Here is a 26,097-nt window from a genome sequence, read left to right on the forward strand (position 1 = left end):
CGGTAACAGTCATTCCACTTGGTAGGAGTTCCCAGTGAATAATGCCATGAATATCCCACCAAACGGACAGCATAACTTTTTTCGGGTGTGGCTCTGTTTTTGGTGCCTCTATTCCTTTTTCGTTTGGAGCTAGCCACTGACGTTTGCGTGTGTGATTTATATATAAGACCCATTTTTCATCTCCAGTGATAAGATGGTCCAACCAGTCGAATGTGCGGCGAAAAGACCGAAGTTGTATGCAGATATCGGCACGGCGGTTTAGTTGATCTCTATCAAGTTCGTGCGGTATCCAAACACTGTATTTGTAGTTTTTTCCCAACTCGTGTAAATATGTTTCTATGGTGACATGAGAGCAGCCTAACTCGGTAGCAAGAGTACGACTCGTTAGCTTCGGATCTCCTTCAATTAAGGTTTTTAATTTGGCTACATCAATCTTCACCGGTCGACCAGACTTAGGTTGATCTGATAATGAAAAGTCGCCACTACGAAACCGCTGGAACCATCGTTTCGCCGTGGCCTCAGACACAACTTCAGGAGCAACACGCTGACATATATTACGCACTGCTTCGGCGGATGAATGGCCAGACTGAAATTCATATAGTAAGCAATGCCTTACATGCACTTTTAATTCGTCCATTTTCTTCCTTCTATTAGCTCGGCGACAGCTAGTGAATGACTGACGAGAAACTGTGCGACTCGCCCTTTATATACTTTCGACCATAGAAGATTCTAGAACTCTCTCAAAAATTTTATGTGGAATTCAATCGATCGCTCATTACTTTCTTACCAACCCAATATTTTGGTCGTGTAATGTCATTTAACCTCAACTGGCTGAGAGAGCTATTTGGGTGAATCCACGTTAAAGTAACGTAACGTGAGTCACGACTTCATCGAGTGTTTATTTGAACTACAGCAGAAAATGAAAGGATCTATGCATATATCTGGAAAGTAACACTTATTTAGAGATAGATCTCTTGAACTTGCGTCGTGAGTAAATGGAACATGCCATAAAATCGTGACTCATGTTACTCTAGCCGTGGATTGACCCATTTGAGGGTAGATTTTGATAACATTTATTTTAATACCTGAAAATACAGACTGTGGGTATTTTTGTTCGTGAAGTATGTAGATGTAGGTAACCGCATGCGACTGTACTTAAGTGTTAGGTAAGATTATGCGGCTAAAATAAAAAACATCGAAAAATAAACTACCGAGTATTACAATAATACCAAAATCAGCCAATATATACTTGACAAAACAGTTTTTAGCAAAGCATTTTAGAAATAAACTATTTTACAACAGGTTCGTTCAATTCTACAGGTATTTTGATATTGAAAAGGACAAGCCTTTGAGCCTCCGCCACACATAAAGCGTTTTCATAGCATAGCGTTAGCGGAGAGGAATCTACGCTCGTTCCCGCCGGCGCACCGCTATCATTGCGCTCCGCTAACGCTCCGCGAAAGCTCTCAAAACGCGCATGTACAACCGAGCTTTTATTGTCAAGGTGTTCAGAAATTTTTGAACGCCCCGGCCGTTCGGATATATCTGATGGCGACTAATCATCTAATGCAATCAATATTTGATTACAATGGAATTTCATATCACTATGTGAGTAACATTGATATCACTATGCATAATTTTAATATTAAATATTATGCATTATTATTGAAACAACAGACTAAAAATAAAATCTCAGTATCTAAATGACATATAAGTACCCGATTAGTGACATTTGTGACTAAAGCAATATTATTTAGCTTCATTGTTTGGCGTTCACTTCGAAGATCGATGGGTTGTCACGAATTTTCTGAAAAGAAAACACAATCTTAATAAAATGTTGTCGTAAAAAATATGCAAAAAGATAAAATGTGAACACTGATCCCCGAGCAATAGAAAAATACAAAATTGAACCACAAGCCTTCAAAAGTGGAATTTTAAGTGTTGCCCCTACGTCACTAAAAAGAGGCGGCAACTTTGAAAAACGCAGGGCTCACCAGCCAATCTCTTTATAAAACGCGTGCCTTCCTCCGCCACACATAAAGCATTTTGATTTTGATAGCGTAGCGGAATGCGCGTGTGTTCCGCTCGCAATCCGCGCTCGTTAGTTCCCGCCGGCGTCCGCTGGCACAACGCCAGCGTCCGCCCGGCGCACTGCTATCATTGCGCTCCGCTAACGCTCCGCCTACGCTCTCAAAACGCGCATGTGTGGCCGAGCTTTAAACTTTGACGTTAGCGGAATCATCGACGAGCCATAACACTTAAAAATTGATTGAAAATGTAGAGTCGAAGGTTTGATTCCCATTGATTTTTTTTTTCTGTTTTTAGTGACATGGTTTGTTTACCGTCTATATTTATAAAAAAAGTTACTGAATTGATTAGTTAACAAATGTTTTGTCTCTTTCTGGCATGTTGACTTATGAATTTGTGAGAAAGGGACAAAACACCAAAGTATTTTTATGGACATTTTTAATGTAGTCGTATTTCGCCTTACCCTATGACTTCAGGTAAATCTTTAGCGTTGCAGATCCACTTGTGGCCGAGATTCTCGCTTTTGTTGTACGAGTGGAGAATCACCGGCGCGTCGTTCTCGCCGCGAGACTGCCGGATTGATTCGTATAACTGAAATATGCGATTAAATTAATACATACATATAATCACGCCTAGGTTTCCCATAAAGGGGTAGGCAGAGCACATGAACTAGTTTCAGTGCCACTCTTGGTAAAAAGGGGTTGAAAAAAATTCAAATTGTGACATTGCAGTGACAGGTTAGCAGCCTCTCGCCTACGCTACAATTTAACCCATATCCCACAGTCGACTTCTACGACACCCACGGGAAGAAAGGGGGTGGTGAAATTCTTAACCCGTCACCACACGGGCAAATTAAATTAATGTTTTGCTTTTTTAACTTATGATCAAATTGTGGGAATGCTGTAAACAATTCGTACTAGAACGTACGGTACCTGAAATAGTATTCTATGCAACTGGCGTTTAAGTGAGGTCAAAAAAGACGCTATATAGTGATTGTCTGAAGTAATTTTGCATTGACTTGAAGATAACCAAGTGAGACAGTGTCATCATTATTGTCATTATAAACGTCATTTTTAACCCCCGACGCAAAAACGACTTGAAGATAACAAAGTGAGACAGTGTCATCATTATTGTCATTATAAACGTCATTTTTAACCCCCGACGCAAAAACGACTTGAAGATAAGAAAGTGAGACAGTGTCATCATTATTGTCATTATAAACGTCATTTTTAACCCCCGACGCAAAAACGACTTGAAGATAAGAAAGTGAGACAGTGTCATTAATTCAGTCAAAATGTCTACAGGCCGATCCTATTAATCACAGCTTTCGCGCGGCAATTTTTGTACCTTACCTCAGCCCCGAAAAATGAGAAGTGTAGAAATAGTGTCTGTCTATCTGTCATAAATAATAACTATGTTGTGATCGTCTGAAGTAATTTTGCATAAACTTGAAGATAACAAAGTGAGACAGTGTCATTATTGTCATTATAAACGGCATTTTTTTAATAAAAAAGATACATTAATATTGACATTTTCTCAAATTTCAATAATGCCAAATTTAGCTTAGTCTAACTACTAAATTAACACATCGAAATATGCTCAATGAATAAGTGGTATTCTGTATTGTAACAATTTTTTTGGCAAATAAAAAAGTTTACTAACTTTTTCCCCGACCACGTAGGGCACTATGACGTCGTCCCTGGCGTGCAGGATGAGCACGGGCAGCGCGCGCGCGCGCGCCAGGTGCGCGTCGGAGCGGAAGCAGTGCTCGGCGCGCGACACGAACTGCGAGACGAACGTGTCCGAGTAGTACGGCAGCCACGCCACTAGCTGGAACCACAAACACATGTGTATAAGGACAATTGACAACATTTCATATTTTTGAGAACTGCTTTTTATTGTTTGGTTTGAAAGAACTCGATACTAAAAGATACAAGTATTTTTTTATTTTTCCAAAAACTGCTATTTTAATGAGAAAATCCCTTCTTATTACTACTTCGAGCAGAAAGGGCGTAAGTTACAAACGTGTGTTTCATACACCTAAGAAAACAACAAAATCATTTCTAAAAAAAAAGTTTTAACAGTCAGCTTAAACAGTCCGGTATGTCTGACTGTCAAGTGCCACTGACAACCAATAGTAAATGACTACGAACCATAGGCTAAGCCATGACATTTTTAATGTCTTAGCGACGAACTGTGATAACTGTCACTGTCAAACTCAAGTGACACCCCAACTGGAAGATTTATTTGTTATAGTGGCAGCTCTAAATCAGCTATTTGACGTCACTTCCCCTTTAAACTATTTTTAAGATTTTTTATACTAAAAATACGAAAAAAAATTACAAAAATTATTTATGTGATCTACAAGCGTATATAGTATGAATTTTTTGAAACGAACGTTTCTAAACAAAGGTATTGTTCCTTTTGTGTTGAGCGGGAGCTTCTGTATTTGCACGCGCTAAGACAACAAGAAGCAACTGTATCTTGATAATTGTAAGGTTCAAATCTGTACAGCAGCAAATTTGAGATAGATTATTTTGGAAATGTGAAGCGATAGACCACACCGCTATAGGTGCGAAAATACAGCGCTTCTAATACTTTGATACTTGATGGTGTAAGTATAGTACATATAGTTATAATAATCATCGGTAATATGTCAGTCTGTATAATAAAAATAACACGTTTAAACAGCGAAACTGCCAGATTAAAAGGTTGATAAGCACCTACTGGCACCTTAAGGTGTCATCGCAAAGTGACAATAAACACTGATAAGGTTTTTCAATCTGACCGCCATTGTTATGTTTTGTTATAAATACGGTTTACGGTTTGTTTAGTTATTTATGTTATTTTATTTATCAAGACTTGTACCTAATATTTATGTAATTACTATTTATATATTGCTATATACAATTGTTGATTGTTAACAAAATCATTAATAAAAAATAACAGTGATAATATACGTGTTTCATTACTTACAGCACCACCACCAAGTATCAAAGTATTAGAAACGCTGTATTTTCGCACCTATAGCGGTGTGGTCTATCGCTTCACATTTCCAAAATAATCTATCTCAAATTTGCTGCTGTACAGATTTGAACCTTACAATTATCAGGATACAGTTGCTTCTTGTTGTCTTAGCGCGTGCAAATACAGAAGCTCCCGCTCAACACAAAAGGAACAATACCTTTGTTTAGAAACGTTCGTTTCAAAAAATTCATACTATACCTCGAAATGGTTTTCGATTTAGGGACATTGAAAATTTTGGTTGTCAATTAATAATACCATATTAACCGTTTTACTCACAGATATCATATATACCATAGATCAGGCAAACGTATCTTAGCGTTTCAAATGAACTCAGTATAATTCACTGTGTTGTCTGTCTTTGATCGCAGCTTGCAGCTTTCGGGCGTCAATTTTTGTAAATTGAAGTCAACAAAAACATTAAAAAATACCTTGTTACGTGATATTTAATTGCAACAAATCTTCAATCGAACCATTAACAACTCGGGATGAATGAAACAAATGTGATAATATTGTGTCTAGAAATATACCTTAGTTATAAATGCTTCCAATATCAAACCATCTGGTAACGGTAAAGCAGGCACTTCAATTCAGGAAGATAGTTATTTAAATGTGACAATATTGTATCTGTAAATATTCCTTAATGGCCTTACCTTAGATAAAGGATGATGAGCCACTTCATCCGCTAAGTTGTTCAAATGTACTTCCAGTATGAGCCCGCAAGGTAATGGTGTAGTAGAGCGCTTCAATAGAACATTCGACAACTCAACCTCAAACTAATATATCCTTATAAATGTGAAAATATTGATCCTGGAAATATTACTTAATGGCCTTACCTTAGATAAAGGATGACTGAGCTACTTCATCTGCTAAGTTGTTGAAAGGTACTTCCACTACTTCCAGTATGAGCCCGCAAGGTAATGGTGTAGCAGAGCGCTTCAATAGAACATTCGACAACTCTACCTCAAACTAAGATATCCTTATAAATGTGAAAATATTGAGCCTGGAAATAATAATAAGGTTGTCTGGTAGAGATCGCTCTTTAGCAATAAGACCGCCTGTTGTCTGCCTCTATTTATAATCATTTGTTTTGTCTCCACTGTATCTTTTACTGAGGTGTGCCAATAAAGAGTATTCTATCTATCTATCTATTCTCACATTGGACACCGCGTACCCGACAATCGGGTACTCGTAAACTTTACTCAGATGCCGGCATACCCGATAGTCGAGCAAGAGCTATAAACCTTCACGCGACGCCAACGTACCCGATAGTCGGGCAAGCTTTGCATCTTCGCTACCTCAGGGCTGCCACTGACTGTCTTCTGATTATAATGTACTTATGTGGTCGAAAAGTTGGTACAGTTGATTATTATATTTATTAATTCACTTTGTATTTTTATTTACTTTACCTAATGCGATTACAAAATAATAATTCTTATTAGTTGGTTACGTTAAATCGCATACACGGGTATGTATCAATAGGAGTTAGAATTTTCGTAAATCGTACAACCTAATTTGTGTTTACGAATATTTAAGAGTGATAGAGTAGGTACTCATAGGATGATTTTAGTGAAACAAAATTCGGAGAAAAATAAACCAAGAAATTCAACTAAGAACCTAACAACATTCTAATTTCTAAGCGGCAGTTCTCAGAAAAAGACAATAGGTCAGTCATAAAACAGCACTGCACTGCAACTGCGTGGAAGCAAAACGTAACAAGTAGCTTTGAATAGTTACGATAATTAGTACGCTAGTACACATACCAAAAGGTCGCAATTTCTTTGACAAAAGAATGTAGTTACTGTGATCATACACTTAACCCTGGAGATGTTGTTTACCATCCCTTATCTATTTGAAGTTTGCGACTCGGGTTTTTCACACCGGTCACGGTGTAAAATTTGCAATCCGAGCCATTTCGTAATGGTTTGTGATGTTCTTTGGACGTTGTTGTGTTGTGTTAATTTTTATTTTGACGACTATCGGCTTGTTTCTGGACAACTGTGACTTCTACTTTCTTACTGGACTTTGTGGTTTTGCCTCTGATTGGAATTGATAATTAATTTGGTTGTTTCTACTACGACGATGGCGAATGCTCGTGGTCCTGATGACATTGAGCGAGACTTAATAAATATATTCGGCGAGGATGCAGTAGTTGATGAGCACAACTCTCAGCCACAATTACGCGAAGAGGAGTTAACTTCACTGTTGAATTTAGGAATTTCGTACATTAGCAATTTTGATTTTCGATGTCATGTCTTTCGGAATTTCGTACTTAGAACATTTGATTTTCGACATTGTGCTACGCACTCTTTCATTTTATGCACGTATACGAAAGTTACTTGGCACAGCCCTGAGCGTCCGCCGCTTGCCCGACTATCGGGTTCGCGGCGTCCGGCATTGAGTTGCACGTCGTTGCCCGACTATCGGGTACTGTCGGTTTCTGGGGTATTGTTCGAAATTTAGCCTGGTTGCGAAAGTGTTAGTGGCCTTACCTTAGATGAAAGAAGAAAAGAAAGAGAAGGGTGATGAAGATGGAGGGATGAAAGCGATGTTATAAAACGAGCGGTAAATATGAAGGTGGATGGCAGCAACGGTAGTGGAAGGCCTAAGAAAAGATGGATGGAATGTGTGAACAATGATATGAGAGTGAAAGGTGTTAGTATGGAAATGACGGCTGATAGAGAGGAATGGAGGAGGAAAATCTGCTGCGCCGACCCCAAATAATGGGAAAAGGACAAGAGAATGATGAGTGGCCTTACCTTAGATAAAGGATGATGTGCTACTTCATCCGCTAAGTTGTTGAAAGGTGCTTCCAGTATGAGCCCGTCTGGTAACGGTAAAGCGGAGCGCTCCAACAGCACAGATGACAACTCGGGAAGGTTGCCGAGGAGGTGCGACGATATTCCTGTACCTGGAAATATTTTAAATAATTTTATAATTTCATGTTTATTTCTTATTTGACCATGACTAGATCGAGCTTGACCTAAGATCTTCACATTTAGTCAATAGTACCAAAGACCTGATAACTTCGTAAAGACCAATAAAGTCTAAGAAAAAAACGTACCCCAAAACCATACAGAAAAAGGTACGGTGAGCTAGATGGCGATACACCTTTGGAGTACGCTCGGCTAGATGGCGCTAATATTAATATTTGACATTTTAAAACATATCAAGCTAAGAATATGGGCCAAATTGTCAAAACTGAGGTTCAAAAGTTTTAAGCTTGTGTCGAGAGATGGCAGTCTATGCACTGTGATTACACATTTTACTTTGACAGTCATTCTCTATAATACTCGATCCTCTTTGATAGTACTTTTGTTGTGTTATAGAGTTTTGTGGAGCTATATATTTAAAAGAATGTTCTTGTACCCACATGTAGAGTAATTGAATACAAAAAAAAAATAATAAGCTCGGTATTAAGCACTAGCCTAAAGACACTTGTATTTTTGTTTTTTAATACCTAAATCGTTTGACTGATTTTAGAGAATAGAATAGAGAATTTATTTGCATACCACATACGATACATATGTATTACATACATAGGAATAAGTTCAGCTAATATTTCACAAGCATATTAGTGTTCAAATCTTATACTATTAAACGAGCAATTCTTGTATATTTATTTATTTATTTATTTATTTATTTATATATACCGACGATCTCGGAAACCGCTCTAACGATTTCGCTGAAATTTGTTTTGTGGGGGTTTTCGGGGGTGAAAAATCGATCTAGCGTAGTCTTAGATCCCGGAAAACGCGAATTTTCGAGTTTTCATGAGTTTTTCTTTCGCATTTGTAAACGTAAAATATGGTCCTTAATTTCGCCGCGCGCGCATCGATTCCGCTTAGCTCAGTCGCACGAGGTCGGTCTAATGTACGCAGATAGATCGTAGGTGTCAGGGTTTCGAATCCCGGTCAGAAATTAAGTTTTTGTTTTTTGTCTTTTTTTTTTGTTTTTGTATTTATAAGAGTTTTTTTTTATCTAAAGACGTGATATATTAAAATAGAACCGAGCGAAGCTCGGTCGCCCAGATATTAGTAGTTTTAAATAGCGTTATTGAGCATCAATATTAATAACATTAAGCATACATTTAATAAAATCACATTAATATCTAACTATTTTAGGTAACTGACAGTTCGCAGGAACGGTTTTTAAAATTTAAGTTTTTTTTTAAACAATCTTATAATAGATTACCTACCTAAAGAATGTCCCCACACAAAGATGCTAGGTTTGCTCCCCTTGTCAACAGTGTTCCTTAACCACTCATACACAATGAGCGAGTCCTCTACTACGCCATTCTCGCTGGGGGGAATGTTGGTAGAATCACCATAGCCTGAAAACAGAATAAATCCATATTAATATTACAAATGGAAAAGTGTGTGTGACTGTTTGTTTGTCCGTCTTTCACGGCAAAACGGAGCGACGAATTGATGTGATTTTTTAGGTGGAGATAGTTGAAGGGATGGAGAGTGACATAGGCTACTTTTTGTCTCTTTCTAACGCGAGCGAAGCCGCGGGCAGAAGCTAGTACATATATGATAATAATCAACCAAGCAGAGGAAACTGCAGATATAATTCCCAATAAGAACAAAATACAACATATCAAAATACAGGTGGAAAACAGGTGGTCTTATCGCTAAAGAGCGATCTCTTTTGAATAATTTTGAGTGTATAAAATGATATTATAAGGCTCGATAGCAATTCTCGTTGTAATTTCTTCCAAATAAATGTTTAATAGGCATAAGAAATCCACAAATTATTTATAAGAAACAATAAAATATTTAAGTTTATAATTTCCTAAAAGTTGGTAACGAGAGATTCCAAATTCCGACTGAACTTCAAAAACCATGGAAACTGTATGTTTGCATAAAATTATAAAATCATAAATCTGTTGCCTCTTACTCATTATAATAAACCCTTAATTTAATTTCATTAATTACCCTAAATCAAGGATAATTTTATGTAGGATTTACAGTCTCCGTACTAAGAATCGTACCTCACTTTTTTAGCGCCACCTATTAAATACTATCATAACTAGGGTTGCAAAAAAACGGTTTTTTTTCTGGCTTGAAAAAAAAACATGAAAAAAAAACCGTAAAAAAAACAGTTTTTCTGCAGTCTGCAGTTGGTAGTTATCACTATTTACTGTTGGCAACACCACCGCCTCTCCACGCTGCACGCCGCATCGGAGATTCCCCAATAAACGTTTCTATACTGAATGTTAATTGAATTAAAATGTACGTTATTGTTATTGAAACACGTTACAACTCACGAAAAATCGTTATTGTCGTATTATTTGTTCATCTGAAAAAAGAACCATATTTAGAAAAAAAACCAGGGTGCTCGGTTTTTTTTCATGTTTTTTTTTTCACAATTCTGAAAAAAAACATTTGGTTTTTTTTTCTATTTACAACCCTAATCATAACTACACTGATGATGCCTACAAATTTATTTTTTTTCAAAATGTGTATTGACGTGATATCATGAATATCATGATATTAAAATAAAGAAGTATGTTATTTGTTCTTATAAAAAATAAAAACACGCAAAAATATTTCGGGAATCCTTGCCCTAAATTAACTTCTTAGAGATTGCCTCAATAACAGTTTATTTTACCTCTATAATCGAAGGCAATGGTATGAAAGTCCATCTGCTGAAAGAACTTGTAGAGCTGAATCCTGTGCGACGCCGCTCGAGAATTCGAGTTCCCTGAAAATAAAATAAGCCACATGAGTTTAATAATATTAGACAGGTAGGTACAAAGAGGATCGAGTATGTAGTCTCAGTGCATCAGACTGCCATCTCTCGACACAGGCTTAAAACTTTTGAAACCTCAGTTTTGACAATAGGCTACTAGACTCATATCGAACTTGGCACAAATGATTGTCTTCTGTAGTATTTGACATAAAAAAAATATTTCTAGATTTTGGGCATTGAAGTGTCTGATCTGATGACTACGTATTTTCGATTAAAAATGGGTGTACTTTTTTTATTTATTTTGGCCAGCGAAAACGCTGTCAGCGATGTTGTGACGTCATCGAATTCGAACCTTACTGCATGTCAAAACAATCACTGATAGTCTGATATATTGAACTTTATGCCTCCATACTTAAAAAGTCAGAAAAATTTGTTTTCGAGTAGAATGACCTGACGCACAGATAATCTATAGATTAACATGACTGTGTTGATTTCGCCCGATTACGTAAAAGTATACTTGAAAAATATTTTTTGCTGTTTTTGTCATAATAAAATATGGTAATATTTTATTTCGGTTAATTGGACAGTACTTAATCATATAAGACAGACTTTAAATAAGGGTCAAGTAGCCTATTTGGCCCATATTCTTAACTTAATATGTTTTAAAATTGTCAAAAATTAATATTAGCGCCATCCAACAGTGAACCAAATGTGTAGCGCCATCTAGGCGACTGTACATTTCTCTTGATGGTTCCGAGGTAGGTTCGTTTTTTTCTTAGACTTTATCTGTCTACTAGCTTTTACCCGCGGCTTCGCCCGCGTAATAAAAGTATTCTTATTGAAACGTTTACAAAAAATAAGATTTTCATTTGGATCCGTAGGTTTCTTTGTAGGTACATCTGTCCGCGATTATTTCGATTAAGGTAAAGCGGGGCAATTCTCGACTGGGGGGCCATTGTAACTGATCTATTTGCTGTACGGTCCGGTTTTGGACTGTACCTTACACCTATTGTTTTTAAAGAAATTCTTGCAATGATTGTAGAATTGTTACACAGCGACCACAGCGTAGGTAGTAGGTACGAATATGTATGTATTTTACCTATATTAATATTTTTACTGGGGAAACTTCATACAACCCACATAGCCAGTATCTCGACGCTATGGTCGGTAGGGTAAAAAGTACTTCCTTGCATTATCGCTTACAATTTTTTCCATTTTGCTTATACTTATTGCAAACGTAAACATATAAAAGGCAAGCAAACAACGATCTTCTTACAGCACATTGAATGTAATAGTTATTACGGATGCAGGATACTCGCCGAACTGAGCCACCTGCATTTTACACTGCCTAGATATCGATTGCCGACCGATTATTCCGACCCCAATCCCTATTCTTATCCCCGTCCCTATCTCTATCTTTGTCGTCCCTATCTCTATCTTTGTCCCCGTCCCCGTTCCCGTCTCTGTCCCCGTCCCTCCCCTATCCCTATCCCCGTCCCCGTCCCCTATTTTTATCCCTATTTCTATCCCTATCCCTATCCCTATTTCTATCCCTATCCCTATCCCTATCCCTATCCCTATCCCTATCCCTATCCCTACCCCTATCCCTATCCCTATCCCTATCCCTACCCCTACCCCTACCCCTATCCCTATCCCTATCCCTATCCCTATCCCTATCCCTATCCCTATCCCGATCCCGATCCCGATCCCGATCCCTATCCATATCCCTATCCCTATTCCCACCCCTACCCCTATCCCTATCCCTATCCCTATCCCTATCCCTATCCCTATCCCTATCCCTATCCATATCCCTAACCCTATCCCAATCCCAATCCCAATCCCAATCCCAATCCCAATCTCTACCCCAATCCCAATCCCTATCCCTATCCCGTTCCTGTCCCTAACCCTATCCCGTTCCTGTCCCTGTCCCTGTCCCTGTCCCTGGCCCTGTCCCTGTCCTTGCCCCTGTCAAATTATCATGCTAGGAGGTGAACTTTGAAAAATCCTTTCTTAGTGCTCCTCTAAGGAACTTCCGTGTCAATTTGAAATCTCTTGAACCAGAAGTAAAGATAAAAACTAAAGCTATACTTAAGAGGGCTTTCGTGTTAAAAATAGTGAAATCGCAACCGAGCGCTCGATCATACCGTGTGTGATAGCAAATTAAAGGGCTTTGCGAGTAGTTTATAAATATATATCACATTATAGGACTTTTTCTACTTGGTCTAACAAAATATGAGAAAATGTCCAAAAGTGGTAATAATTGTACCGGTGAAGGCTCGTTTTCAAAAAATTGGCAAAAATCAATAATAGCAATTTATAATCACTAAGGCATAACAGCAATTTAAGTAAACGTTGCAGATTAATTTAGTACAAAATTTACTTCGATGTGATGTAGATTTTCAAAGAAATTGTCACTTAATTTTAGGTAATTTCTGAAAAAAATTGAATTCGCCTTAGGCTAGTTTACTCTTTTTCAAAAACTTAAAATAAAAATCTAGTCTGAAATGATTGTGGTACAGGATATACGAATTATAAATTTACCCGTTTTAATATTCAAAATTGTCCAAATTTTACAAATAAGATCGACTGATTCAGCTCTATACGTGCGTTTTTCTAAACGTGCATTAGAGAAAAATTCATAATTAATTTAATGAGTTAGTTTTCAAAAATCCAGTCTTATAAAAATCAAGATAATAAGATGCTCTAACTGGAACTTGAATTAAATAAATCTATTGGATAACGGAAAGTGTAGTATTTCACCGACTAAAACTATCAATTTTACATTTTTTTGACGTTTTTTTTGAAAGCAGCCTTATGGCTAATTTGGATATTTTAAACCCATTGCACAACAACAGGGGAGAAAATTTCTTTTCCACCTCATTAGATTTTAAAATCGTTGTATTTATCGTGATCAGCGACCCGATAAACCATAAAAACGATACCCATATTGTGTTTTTGACTTTACCCCCTTTGCACCACCCCTTTAGGGGTCAAATTTTCAAAAAACCTGAAACATGTATTTAGTCATAATATGTCTTTAGGAATCCTCCTGTGAAGTTTCGAATAAAATAGTCAAACTAATCTTGTTTCCCCATACAAACTTTGAACCCCCATTTCACCCTTTTAAGAGGAGAAATTTGAAAAATTCTTTCTTAGTGCTCCTCTACGCCATATAAGGAACCTATGTGCCAAATTTGAAATCTCTAGGACCAGCGGTTTCGGCTGTGTGTTGATATATCAATCAGTCAGTCAATATCTTCTTTTATATATTTAAACCCCATTGCACCACAACAGGGGAGAAGGTATTTCACTTCCGCCTCGTTAGATTTTAAAAACGTTGTATTTATCGTAACTTACCTATGTTGAACAAATAAATCTTTGAATCTTTGAATCTTTGAATCTTTGAATCTTTGAATCGTGATCAGCGACTCGATAAACCATAAAAACGATACCCATATTGATTTTTTGACTTTATCACCCCCTTTTCACCCTTTTAGGGGTTAAATTTTCAAAAAACCTGAAACACGTATTCAGTCATATGTCTTAAGGAATCTTCCTGTGAAGTTTCGAATAAAATAGTCAAACTAATCTTGTTTCCCCATACAAACTTTGAACCCCCATTTGACCCCCTTAGGAGGTGAATTTTGGAAAATCCTTTCTTAGTGCTCCTCTACACCATATAAGGAACTTACGTGGCAAATTTGAAATCTCTAGAACCAGCGGTTTCGGCTGTGTGTTGATATGTCAGTCAGTCAGTCAATATCTTCTTTTATATATTTTTTTGATATTTAAACCCCATTGCACCACAACAGGGGAGAAGGTATTTCACTTCCGCCTCGTTAGATTTTAAAAACGTTGTATTTATCGTGATCAGCGACCCGATAAACCATAAAAACGATACCCATATTGATTTTTTGACTTTATCACCCCCTTTTCACCCTTTTAGGGGTTACATTTTCAAAAAACCTGAAACACGTATTCAGTCATATGTCTTAAGGAATCTTCCTGTGAAGTTTCGAATAAAATAGTCAAACTAATCTTGTTTCCCCATACAAACTTTGAACCCCCATTTGACCCTCTTAGGAGGTGAATTTTGAAAAATCCTTTCTTAGTGCTCCTCTACACTATATAAGGAACCTACGTGCCAAATTTGAAATCTCTAGGACCAGCGGTTTCGGCTGTGCGTTGATATGTCAGTCAGTCAGTCAGTCAGTCAGTCAGTCAGTCAGTCAGTCAGTCAGTCAGCTTCTTCTTTTATATATTTAGATAAGGAGTTATATTTTGGAGCCGTACATTTCTCTTGATGGTTCCGAGGTAGGTTCTTTTTTTTCTTAGACTTTATCTGTCTATAAGGAGTTATATTTTGGAGCCGTACATTTCTCTTGATGGTTCTGAGGTAGGTGTTTTTGACTTTATCTGTCTATAAGGAGTTAAAGGAGTCTATAGTACAGTCTGACCAAAAAGAGTAGAAATTAAAAAGTGGCAAAATTGTAGTGTGATCTCTTTCGAATCAATATGTGAGAAAACGGGACGACACTACGATGTTGCCACTTTTTAATGTTTACTCTTTTTGATCAGGCTGTAGGTAGGAATCACGTGTAAAAAAATATTATTTAATTTAGGTTAATCACCTTTTGGTGAAGATAAAAATTTCCGTGTCCAAAAGTCGGAATTAGAAGATAAAGGTATTGATCGGCCCGCTTTAACATATTTATCAATTTATCATTTATAAACTGAAATAGATACCATACACCAAAGACATATGTAACTCCATATAAGCGGATAAAGTCTAAGATAAAAACGTACCTCAAAGCCCTAGAGAAAAAGGTACGATGGCCTAGATGGCGTTACACCTTTGGGGAACGCTCGGCTAGATGGTGCTAATATTAATATTTGACATTTTAACACATATCGTGCTAATAATATAGGCCAAATCGTCAAAACTGAGATTCAAAAGTTTTAAGCTTGTGTCGAGAGATGGCAGTCTATGCACTGTGATTACACATTTTACTTTGATAGTAACTGTCTATACCTACTCGATCCTCTTTAAAGAAAAAGCGATCAAGCCCATTGGTGGCGAAGCCGGAAATCAAATCCGGGTCTTCAGATTTTTGGTCGGCTAGAGCGGATTCCGCGTCGATATGTTTGAGGAAGGAAACCCTAAAAGTGACTCAAGAGAGTAGAATATGATTCAAAATATTCACTACCAGACAGAAAACGGCGCACTTTTTTTTTTATATATATATAAATGGGCTTACTCTTGTCCACAGACTAGCCAAAGGCACTACCTCAGAAACCGATCGTATGGCGCCGCCGGTATGGCGAAAATCCTCCCAGAGGGTTCACCGGCATCTGAGCGTTCACGAGTGCCCACCAAGCGGGTTCTTGGTTGCTGCAGTTGTTCTTTATCGCTGCCTTCGCAGAAGAGCTGCTTCAGGCGGTCATACACACTCTCTGACAAGGCGGCTCTGCCGGAGTATAGCGACTATAATTCTATAGTTACCGTGGCAATACAGCATGATGGGAGTCTTGGAGTTGGCCAGTTCCTCATCCATCAGCTTCTGCAGTTGTTCTTTATCGGAACCTTCGTAGAAGTGCTGTTTCAGGCGGTCATACACACTCTCTGACGAGGTGTGTCTGCCGGAGTATAGCGACTATAGTTACCGTGGCAGTACAGCATGATGGGAGTCTTGGAGTTGGCCAGTTCCTCATCCATCAGCTTCTGCAGTTGTTCTTTATCGGAACCTTCGGAGAAATGCTGCTTCAGGCGGTCATACACACTCTCTGACAAAGCGGCTCTGCCGGAGTATAGCGACTATAGTTACCGTGGCAGTACAGCATGATGTGAGTCTTGGAGTTTTCCAGTTCCTCATCCATCAGCTTCTGCAGTTGTTCTTTATCGGAGCCTTCGGAGAAGTGCTGCTTCAAGCGGTCATACAGAACAAGAGGTAGGTCTGCCGAAGTATAGCGACTATATAGTTACCGTGGCAGTACAGCATGATGGGAGTCTTGGAGTTGGCCAGTTCCTCATCCATCAGCTTTTGCAGTTGTTCTTTATCGCTGCCTTCGGAGAAGTGCTGCTTCAAGCGGTTATACACACTCTCTGGCGAGGTAGGTCTGCCGAAGTATAGCGACTATAGTTACCGTGGTAATACAGCATGATGGGAGTCTTGGAGTTGGCCAGTTCCTCGTCCATCAGCTTCTGCAGTTGTTCTTTATCGGAACCTTCAGAGAAGTGCTGCTTCAAGCGGTTATACACACTCTCTGGCGAGGTAGGTCTGCCGAAGTATAGCGACTATATAGTTACCGTGGCAATACAGCATGATGGGAGTCTTGGAGTTGGCCAGTTCCTCGTCCATCAGCTTCTGCAGTTGTTCGTTATCGGAACCTTCGTAGAAGTGCTGTTTCAAGCGGTCATACACACTCTCTGACGAGGTGTATCTGCCGGATAGCGACTATAGTTACCGTGGCAATACAGCATGATGGGAGTCTTGGAGTTGGCCAGTTCCTCATCCATCAGCTTCTGCAGTTGTTCGTTATCGGAACCTTCGTAGAAGTGCTGTTTCAAGCGGTCATACACACTCTCTGACGAGGTATATCTGCCGGATAGCGACTATAGTTACCGTGGCAATACAGCATGATGGGAGTCTTGGAGTTGGCCAGTTCTTCGTCCATCAGCTTCTGCAGTTGTTCTTTATCGCTGCCTTCAGAGAAGTGCTGCTTCAAACGGTCATACACACTCTCTGGCGAGGTAGGTCTGCCGAAGTATAGCGACTATAGTTACCGTGGCAATACAGCATGATGGGAGTCTTGGAGTTGGCCAGTTCCTCATCCATCAGCTTCTGCAGTTGTTCTTTATCGGAGCCTTCGGAGAAGTGCTGCTTAAGGCGGTCGTACACACTCTTTGGGAGGATGTGCCATACTCCTGAAGTAAATAAAAAAAAAGTTGGTATTTTAATAGATGTAGCTAGTTTTCGAGGTATAAAATAAAGAGACCCGTGTGGTGACGGGTTAAGAATTTCACCACCCCCTTTCTTCCCGTGGGTGTCGTAGATGGCGACTGTGAGATATGGGTTAAATTGTGGCGTAGGCGAGAGGCTGGCAACCTGTCACTGCAATGTCAGTTTCGTTTCCTGTCAACCCCTTATTTGCCAAGAGTGGCACTGAAACTTGAGTAGTTTCATGTGCTCTGCCTACCCCTTCATGGGATGCAGGCGTGATTGTATGTATGTATGTAAAATAAAGAGATAATTAGCAACCTGAAAACACTGCTAGGTTTTGTAGAGGAGTACCTAGGTGATTACTTTTTAGAGTAAGTGTCATTGTCACCTCGTCTTTCACGCAAAATAGGCACAATGGCATAATTGTCCACTTGCGAAAATGCCCAATACACTCTTTTTTGCTGTGTACTTAACACAGCAAAAAGGAGTGTACAAGTTCCTAATGGGTTGGCAACGCACGTGACACTCCTTGAGTTGCAGGCGTCCCTAGGTGACGGTGACCGCTTTCCATCAGGCGGACCGTATGCTTGTTTGCCACCGACGTAGTATAAAAAAAATACCTCACTAATTAGTTTTCGATGATAAAGATTATCAAAACCATGGCTTAGACAGAGTTTTTTTATCAGTATTTTTCCAATAATTCCAACCCTCAGCCTTATTTTGTTTAATTCACAGATTAATAATTAGGTCCTTATTCATATTAATTTATGTATCGTATGGCAAAGTGTACTTCAAACTGTAAGATCTTCAGGCCCCATAGCCGAATGGCATTTCTGCGACGCTTAGCGCCGATCGAAAGTCCGCTATCTCTATCACCCTTCCGTATTGACGCGACAGAGCCTTTCGATCGGCATTTGGTGTCGCAGAAATGCCATTCCGCTAGCAGGTAGGCTTGTGTAGGACATGTACAGAACCACTCCCAAATGATTCTGCTCTCTAGTACATTTAGTACACTCACATACGCGCAACAGAATGGGAGCGAAAGGAGCGAAGAGCCGAGGAGTGACAATGACAGCAAAGCGATCCGTGTGATCCTACCGAAACCGACACCGAGAGCGCGCGAAAACGGCCGATCAGCTCTCGGCTAGTACGAGCGAATGTTACTGTGCGCCATATGCACAATTTATCTCTCGTTCTCTCGGTGTACTACTGTCCTAAATGTCCTAAAAGAACGAACTAGTACACTTCGGAGATCGTACTAGTTGGGAGCGATCTTTTCAGTGAACGAGCAGGCACAACTCTACTAGCAGGGCTGAACATTATAAGGAACTTTTTCGAAAGTAAAAAAAAACCGGCTAACAGCCGGTTTTTTTTTAGCCTTTAGATATTTTCTGTGTAGAACAGAATAGTATGAGAGTAAAAAAGGATTGATTTGGAAGTATACATTTTAAGTGTGTGTGTTTACCGATCTTGACTGGAACTCGATGGTGAGGTTCCTGGCTCCTTATATTCCGGTTGATGCTGGGTCTTTGTGTTCCATAATTGGAACTAGTCTGTACGTAATATGGTACAAATATTATTACAATACTTACCAATCTTGATAGGACAGTTGTCAACTTTAGACTGGTACTCGATGCTGAGGTTCCTGGCTCCTTATATTCCGGTTGATGCTGGGTCTTTATGTTCTATAATTGGAACTAAACTGTATGTAATATGGTACTAGTATTATTACAATACTTACCAATCTTGATGGGACAGTTGTCGACTTTAGACTGGTACTCGATGCTGAGATTTCTGGCTCCTTCTATGCCGGTTGATGCTGGGTCTTTGTGTTCCATAATTGGAACTAGTCTGTACGTAATATGGTACAAATATTATTACAATACTTACCAATCTTGATAGGACAGTTGTCAACTTTAGACTGGTACTCGATGCTGAGATTTCTGGCTCCGTCTATGCCGGATGATGCTGGGTCTTCATGATCGATGTGCAGAGGCCATTGTACTGAAACAGAAAAACTTTGCTAACAAATATTATTTTAATCACGTTTATTTTATCCAAAAAAAGGAGGAAAGGTTGGTGATAATGTATTGGTTTAGTTTTTTTAGTTAAATGATTCTATTTAGTAAGATAAGTATTTATAGGCAAAGATTGTCTACATTTCTTCAGACAACTCATATTACAACTATAATTTATTTTATCATTTACAATCAATAGAACTCACCGATAAAATAGCATCATTATTTAGTAGTAATTAATAATATGAATATGTTAATGAGTAATGAGAGACTATTCAATTCAATGTGTAAGAATGACACCTTACACATTGAATTTAACAGTAAACATATATTTATCTTATTTATTATCATAGGCATACAGCATTTCCTGATTTATGTAAACCTATGAAGTTATAAACATAAATTACATAAATACATACATAGCTTATTTATTTCATAATGATAAATTACAGTAAGTAAGTAATCTATTTGCATAAAATAGTGTACAGTAAGATGGTCAAAAGGTAGGATGGTTAAAAATATTCATATGTTAACCTATAAGAATTCAAATTTTGATCATACATATAATAATATTCATAACTATAACAGAGACATACCAAAGTTGGCAAAGATGAGGCTCCGACGGAAGGTCTTAGAGTATCTAAAGACGAGTGGCACCACAGCTACGTGAACCACTAGTAGGCCCGCCGTCAGCGCACTTCCAAGTAGGAGTAACCTGCATCAGGGACAATGTTTGAGATGAGTGTGAGATAAAAAACAAAAGAACACTTTTTATGTTATAACATGACATGTAGTCTTTAGATCAAAAATATTTTAATTGCACAAAACACATCCATGTTAGATAGAATACAAAATGACATTGTTTACTCCAAAATTCCAAAGAAAATGTGGTGAATGATCACAATGATACAAGTTACATTACCTGCTAAGTAATTAAATGATATAAAATATATTATTTTTGAACTGTGTATTTGTTAAAATGGTATGCTAGTTAGGGTATGCAAAAACCGGTTAACTTAAAAAACCGGTTAATAACCGAGACTTTTCCTTCAAAATCGGTTAACCGGTTATTAACCGGTTTTGAGGATTTTTAGTAAATGGCCGTACTACGCAATAATTACCATTACCTTTAAGAATTCTGATGTTGATGATATCGTAGCAGGTATTACTTGCACGATGAAGATCATTTTTATCCAGTTTTTGGAAATTTGGTAAATGCGGAAATTGCTAAAAAAGGCTTGAGTGGTTTGAATGTGATTCGTCAGTTGCGTTTTCTAGGCATGTCGCGAAGGTCTACAGCTCCCAAAGCCCCTAGTAATACAAGCAATTGATGTAAGAAAACCAAGATCTCCATTTTACCTTTCTTTAAAAAAATATAGTTTGAAATATACGGTAGACTCCGGTTACAACGACGCTCAAGGGACCGCTGATATTACGTCGTACTAACCGGATGTCGTACAAAACGAATTTCATTTCTTTTAATTAAAAGTATATCTAAAACATTTCAATCAATAGGTTTATTTAGGGTATTATTATCATCATAGTATTAATACCTTATTTTATTGTGACTTGTTTAGTTAGAAAAGTCCTTTTTAGTATGCGTGCTTGCTCATCATTTGTAAGTAAAGCTAGTTTATACGCAATCGAAAAATACAAATTGGGTTCTATTTAGCTTATAAGATTAGACCCGAGGCGAACAAATTGTTAAAATTTTAAAAGCAATACTCCAAAAAGGTACGTGGCCACAATGTAATCTTGTTGTAGGCAAGGTAGGGGGCCGTGCTTGGGTTGAAGTAGTTTTGTTTCCTCAATTTACTAGTAAAACTAAAAACGTTGTCGCTCGTCGTTGCAATCGGACTTGACGGACGGATTATGTGTAAAATGTGTCTTAAAAAGCGGCTGGTCGTTAAAATCGGAGTCGTAATAAACGGATGTACTTTCATACTATCACATACGAAAACCAAATAAATACCTGTGCTTATGTCGTTGTAAGAGGTTGGACGTTAGGTCTATGCGGAGTCGTAATATACTAACCGGATTCTACTGTATTGTATAAAATGTATAATTGAGTAGACTCGGGACTAATTTTTAAAGTAAAATCATTACAGATAATAATGTTGTCAATGAAACGTAATGAATAAATCTTTATTACAAAACATTAAATAATTACGTATTTTTGAACCTTTTAATGCCTAATTTTCCAAATATTGAGAAATAAATACAGTTTCGGTTATTAACCGGTTAGAGACTATAAAAACCGGTTTTTAACATAGGCCAAAAAGTCTCGGTTAACCGGTTTTTCGGTTAACCGGTTAACCGGTTTGCACACCCTAATGCTAGTAGACTAGCCAGTCTAGTCTATCCTTTAACAAATTCAAACTTGCCAAGACAAATGATTTTATATACATAAACTCATGCCTGTATTCCCAACAGGGGTAGGCAGAGCACATAAAAGTGCTCAGGGGTTAAAATAAATTAAATTGTGATATAGCAGTCCCATAGCCTACACCACAATTTAATCAAGAATTTTAGCTTACATGGCAGAAACCCAATGGAATGTGACACTTTTCTAAAAAGGCCCCTGGGCGCCAAGGGAATAGATAATGGTTAACCTAATAACATGCATGAATAGACAATAAAATCATTATTCTAATCATATGCATGAAAACAATAATAATCATGGGCGTATTGCCAATTACGCCATTGAACCGTAAATATAAATAAGACCAAAATGCTCTGTAATGTAGAGTACAAGATGATCTTGTAAAATAATTTGATTATTTTATTTTTAATTGATAAGTACGTACTGACATGCTAGTTTAAGAATTATAAATGAAGATAACAATGCTTTTATTTTAACACTCTTGTCTTGTCTAAGTTAAAATTTAAGTCATGATAGCACAAAGTCAAAGAAACACACATTTGTTTCCAGTTAATAACTTACCGATTCAGCAATTTCACATGTCGCCATGGCTGTTAAAAAAGTACCTTAGTTTATTAAAAAAGATATTTAAAAAAACTTACGCGGCAGTGTAAAGACACACGCAGATCAAAATTCCGTCTATCATGTTACGCACTAAAATCGATAATACTGAATTAAATAAAACCAAATACTTGACAGAAATCAAAGTTAGTTAACATACGAAGTGCATAAATAAGCTGCAAACATGCAATGTTATAATTTTACCGCAAAACTAATAGAAATCTACAGTTAATCTAATAACGTAAAGTAACTAAAATAAAACACTTAACACTCAAAGTACGGTAAAACTAACATGGGAGTTGTTTCCGATTTTCATGAGAAAACGTAGCAGCTTTGAATGTGAATGTAATTAATTATAATAATACTGAATGCGCAATGAAAAAACGGCAGCGAATCGATGTAATTTATCGAAGAACCTTCGAACTTTTGACAGTTTTGACCATTATTTCAGTGGTTTTGACGCAGTCCTCAATGCTCAATGACAGTGACAGATGACATCATGACAGTAAAATTAAATAGAGTTGTCATCATCGCAACTCAAATCACCGGTTTTTACTTCACCGTAAAAATAATAAATATTCTTCATATAAAAGCCATTTCCGGCAAAAGAAAGACGCGGCAATCAAGAAATAGTTATTTGTTATACAAGGGGGCAAAGTTGTATTTTAACGCCGAGTGTGGAATTGAAAAACGAGCAAGTGAAAGGATTCTATAGTTGAACCACGAGCGAAGCGAGTGGTTCGAAAATATAATTCTGAACTTGCGAGTTTTTTAACACACGAGAAGTAAAATACATTTGCACCCGAGTGTAACACAAAACTTTTCCCCTCACTATAGCGAGGAAACTACAACGCAAAAAAATGCGTTAATCACTGCTTCCAGTAGTTCCGCAGGTGGTAAATCATCTTAATTACTAGATTCACCTACTTTTATCAATTTTAAAGCAGTTAGTTTGACTTTATTCTAGGTCAAATTACTTTACCCACTAGTGGATAAAATGCGTTTTTACCCGCTGGTATTAAAGGACAAAACACGTCTTTCCGAGCTAGTGAGGGGAAAATATATTACTACCACACCAGCAGTGGGACACTATAACGGGCTAAATAAAAATACTTTGAAAGTGCTAGTTAGGAATGTGTATGAAAGAATAAAAATGCTAGTAAACAATGTTTTTATTTTCAAAATGTTATTAATAAAATTATACCTTGGCAAAATAGAGTAAAAATTAAAAAGTGATTGATTTGAAAAGAACCACATTTCAACGTTTCCAATTCTTATTAATTTATACCCTTTAAGCGTCAATCATATTAATAAAAAAAGCTTTAAATTAACTACTTGTGCGGACAGATAGATTTTGAGTACACTTTTAGAACATAAATAGACATACTGAAACGTAAATTACGCACGACCTCTTTTTATTGTGCGCAAAGCCACTGGCGGCCTCACTATTTTCACTTTACCACCACTTTCGTCAAACAATTCAAGCTTAGGCGAAGTAAAGCATCTTATTTCCACAAGTTCTGTAGTAATTATTTCATTTTTCAAACTTGCAGCTTTCATTATATTCTTCACTGTTGGCGCATAAAAGTGGTATTTCCCGTATAAATTTTCATAATCACCTATGATCTGGCCTGTCAAAAGTGCAGCGTACACTATTTTAACTAAAACAATTGTTTTATGAGCGGATAGTCTCATGGTGACAGATCTGAATGGATGCACTACAAACTGGCCTTTTTCAGTCAATCCGACATTAAGATATCTGCTTCTAATTTGGTCATCTCTCCATTTATTGGCATATTGAAAATGATTATTATTTAAGTGGATGATAAGGTCATAATAAATATCATCATCAGGCACTCCTGTTTTAGACCACGATGAATATACAACGTTTTCTACTTTGACGTAACTACTCATATTGAATAGCACAGGTGCTGTGGAATTATTATTGAATTTATGCACTTTTAGAACAACATCACTGGACACAGTTTCTTGTACATCAATCTTTTTTATATACACTTTTCTTCTTACTTGGTCCCATTCAAATTGTTTGAATAAGTCTTCATATAACGTGGGGTCTTTTAAAAAATAATTGTCAGGTACTTTACCAAGTTCAACTCGGAATCCTCTGTTTACATTTACATTCGTAAAATTAAACATTTGAATCTCTTGGTCTGTTATAAGTTTTAAGTCAGCACCTGATGTCTTGACAACAATATCTCTTTTACGCGAAGCCACTGTTATGTTTATAGTTAGTTTGGTTTCTGCCACTAAAGGAACAATAATTAGAATCACTAGCTCCTGAAACATCTTAATTGCTGGTTTAATCTTTTATTACGGGAACAACACTACTCTCAAAAAGTTAGAAGTGTGTTTAAAGTTAAGATATAAAATAAATCCCGTTAAATTTAAAGTAAATAATAATATTTTTTTTATAATATGCGTCAAGTATCGATCAAAGTAACTGCAGTAACTGATTACGTTTTATTTAAGAGCGTGATTACTTTATTGCGTTCAACAAAATCCTTGCTACTATTGAACTACTTGTACTGACATTGGTTTGCTTGAAGATTGTATAACTAACTTTTTTTAAAATTAAATTACCCTCAATTAAGCCAGCTCGTGAAGGACCTTTGCACCTCTGCTCTGGGGTGTCTTAGGACTACAACAACAACAAAAACAAGCACTAAATTACAATAAAACATTATTTCTCTGTTCTCTTTTTAATAATATATCGGTACCTAAGTATCTGAGTGTTCTATCTTATCATATCGTGTTTTTAGGTGATATACCATACAATGATATACTTACCGTAAATTGCGTTTAATAATGCGAAAGAAAAACTTATGAAAACTTGAAAATTCTTGTTTCCCGGGACAGAGGATTAAGCTAATTTTTCACCCCCGAAAACCTCCAAATAACCAATTTCAGCGAAATCGTTACAGCTGTTTCCGAGATCGCCGGTATGTATAAATAAATAAATATACATGAATAATTGCTCGTTTAATGGTTAAACTTTTTGGTTCAGTTGATTTTAAAACTGTTCCCAAATGTACTTAACAATTTTATTATAGAGTGTAAAATGTGAGGCTTTTTTTCTTCTTTAACTTCGACCTTTGAAGCTTTATGGGAGATTTGTAGACTTGCAAGTTTTGCAACTGACACCGATGAAACAACTTTTATTATATAGTAAAATCAAACAGACTGTTTACTACATACGTTATCAATTTATCACTATGTCGGGAAGGTCAAGATCGATGTCATATTAACCAGATCAATATGTTTCTTCAAACATACTAACGCGATGACGGCGACGGGGTTTTAACACTGTCTGATGAGTCTGTTCCAGGTTCCAGGTCTGTAAGGGAGGTCAAATTAAAACCATGCTGGCACCATTAATAAAATTTGT

General features: G+C 37.3%; 1 protein-coding gene across 4 annotated transcripts; it reads right to left on the minus strand.

Moving 5' to 3' along the window:
* Positions 1-801: 801 nt before the first annotated feature.
* Positions 802-25,147, minus strand: LOC125237085 (lysophosphatidylserine lipase ABHD12-like). 4 transcript variants are annotated; one of them, XM_048144039.1, is made up of 11 exons: positions 24,797-25,147; positions 22,733-22,784; positions 20,305-20,423; positions 19,581-19,694; positions 17,534-17,674; positions 10,669-10,761; positions 9,251-9,385; positions 7,812-7,963; positions 3,691-3,858; positions 2,492-2,619; positions 802-1,807 (listed from the first exon to the last, which is right to left on the minus strand). In XM_048144039.1, the coding sequence occupies exons 1-11, from the start codon at positions 24,996-24,998 to the stop codon at positions 1,774-1,776; spliced, it is 1,338 nt and encodes a 445-aa protein (XP_047999996.1). In that variant the 5' UTR covers positions 24,999-25,147; the 3' UTR covers positions 802-1,773. The 4 variants fall into 4 exon arrangements, with proteins under 4 accessions (XP_047999996.1, XP_047999997.1, XP_047999998.1 ...); XM_048144040.1 differs by lacking the exons at positions 22,733-22,784; positions 24,797-25,147 and adding exons at positions 22,653-22,681; positions 22,984-23,357; XM_048144041.1 differs by lacking the exon at positions 24,797-25,147 and adding an exon at positions 22,984-23,357.
* Positions 25,148-26,097: the final 950 nt, after the last annotated feature.

The sequence above is a fragment of the Leguminivora glycinivorella genome, chromosome 20, assembly GCF_023078275.1.
Source record: "Leguminivora glycinivorella isolate SPB_JAAS2020 chromosome 20, LegGlyc_1.1, whole genome shotgun sequence".
Taxonomy (NCBI): Eukaryota; Metazoa; Arthropoda; class Insecta; order Lepidoptera; family Tortricidae; genus Leguminivora; species Leguminivora glycinivorella.

Excerpts from the sequence above, each read along its gene's own strand:
- LOC125237085 (XM_048144039.1), bottom strand. The coding sequence starts at position 24,998 with ATGTTTCAGGAGCTAGTGATTCTAATTATTGTTCCTTTAGTGGCAGAA. Across the intron at positions 20,424-22,732 it reads GTGTGTCTTTACACTGCCGC|GTTACTCCTACTTGGAAGTG; the intron begins GTAAGTTTTTTT and ends TCCCTGATGCAG. Across the intron at positions 10,762-17,533 it reads CATCATGCTGTATTGCCACG|GGAACTCGAATTCTCGAGCG; the intron begins GTAACTATAGTC and ends TTTTATTTTCAG.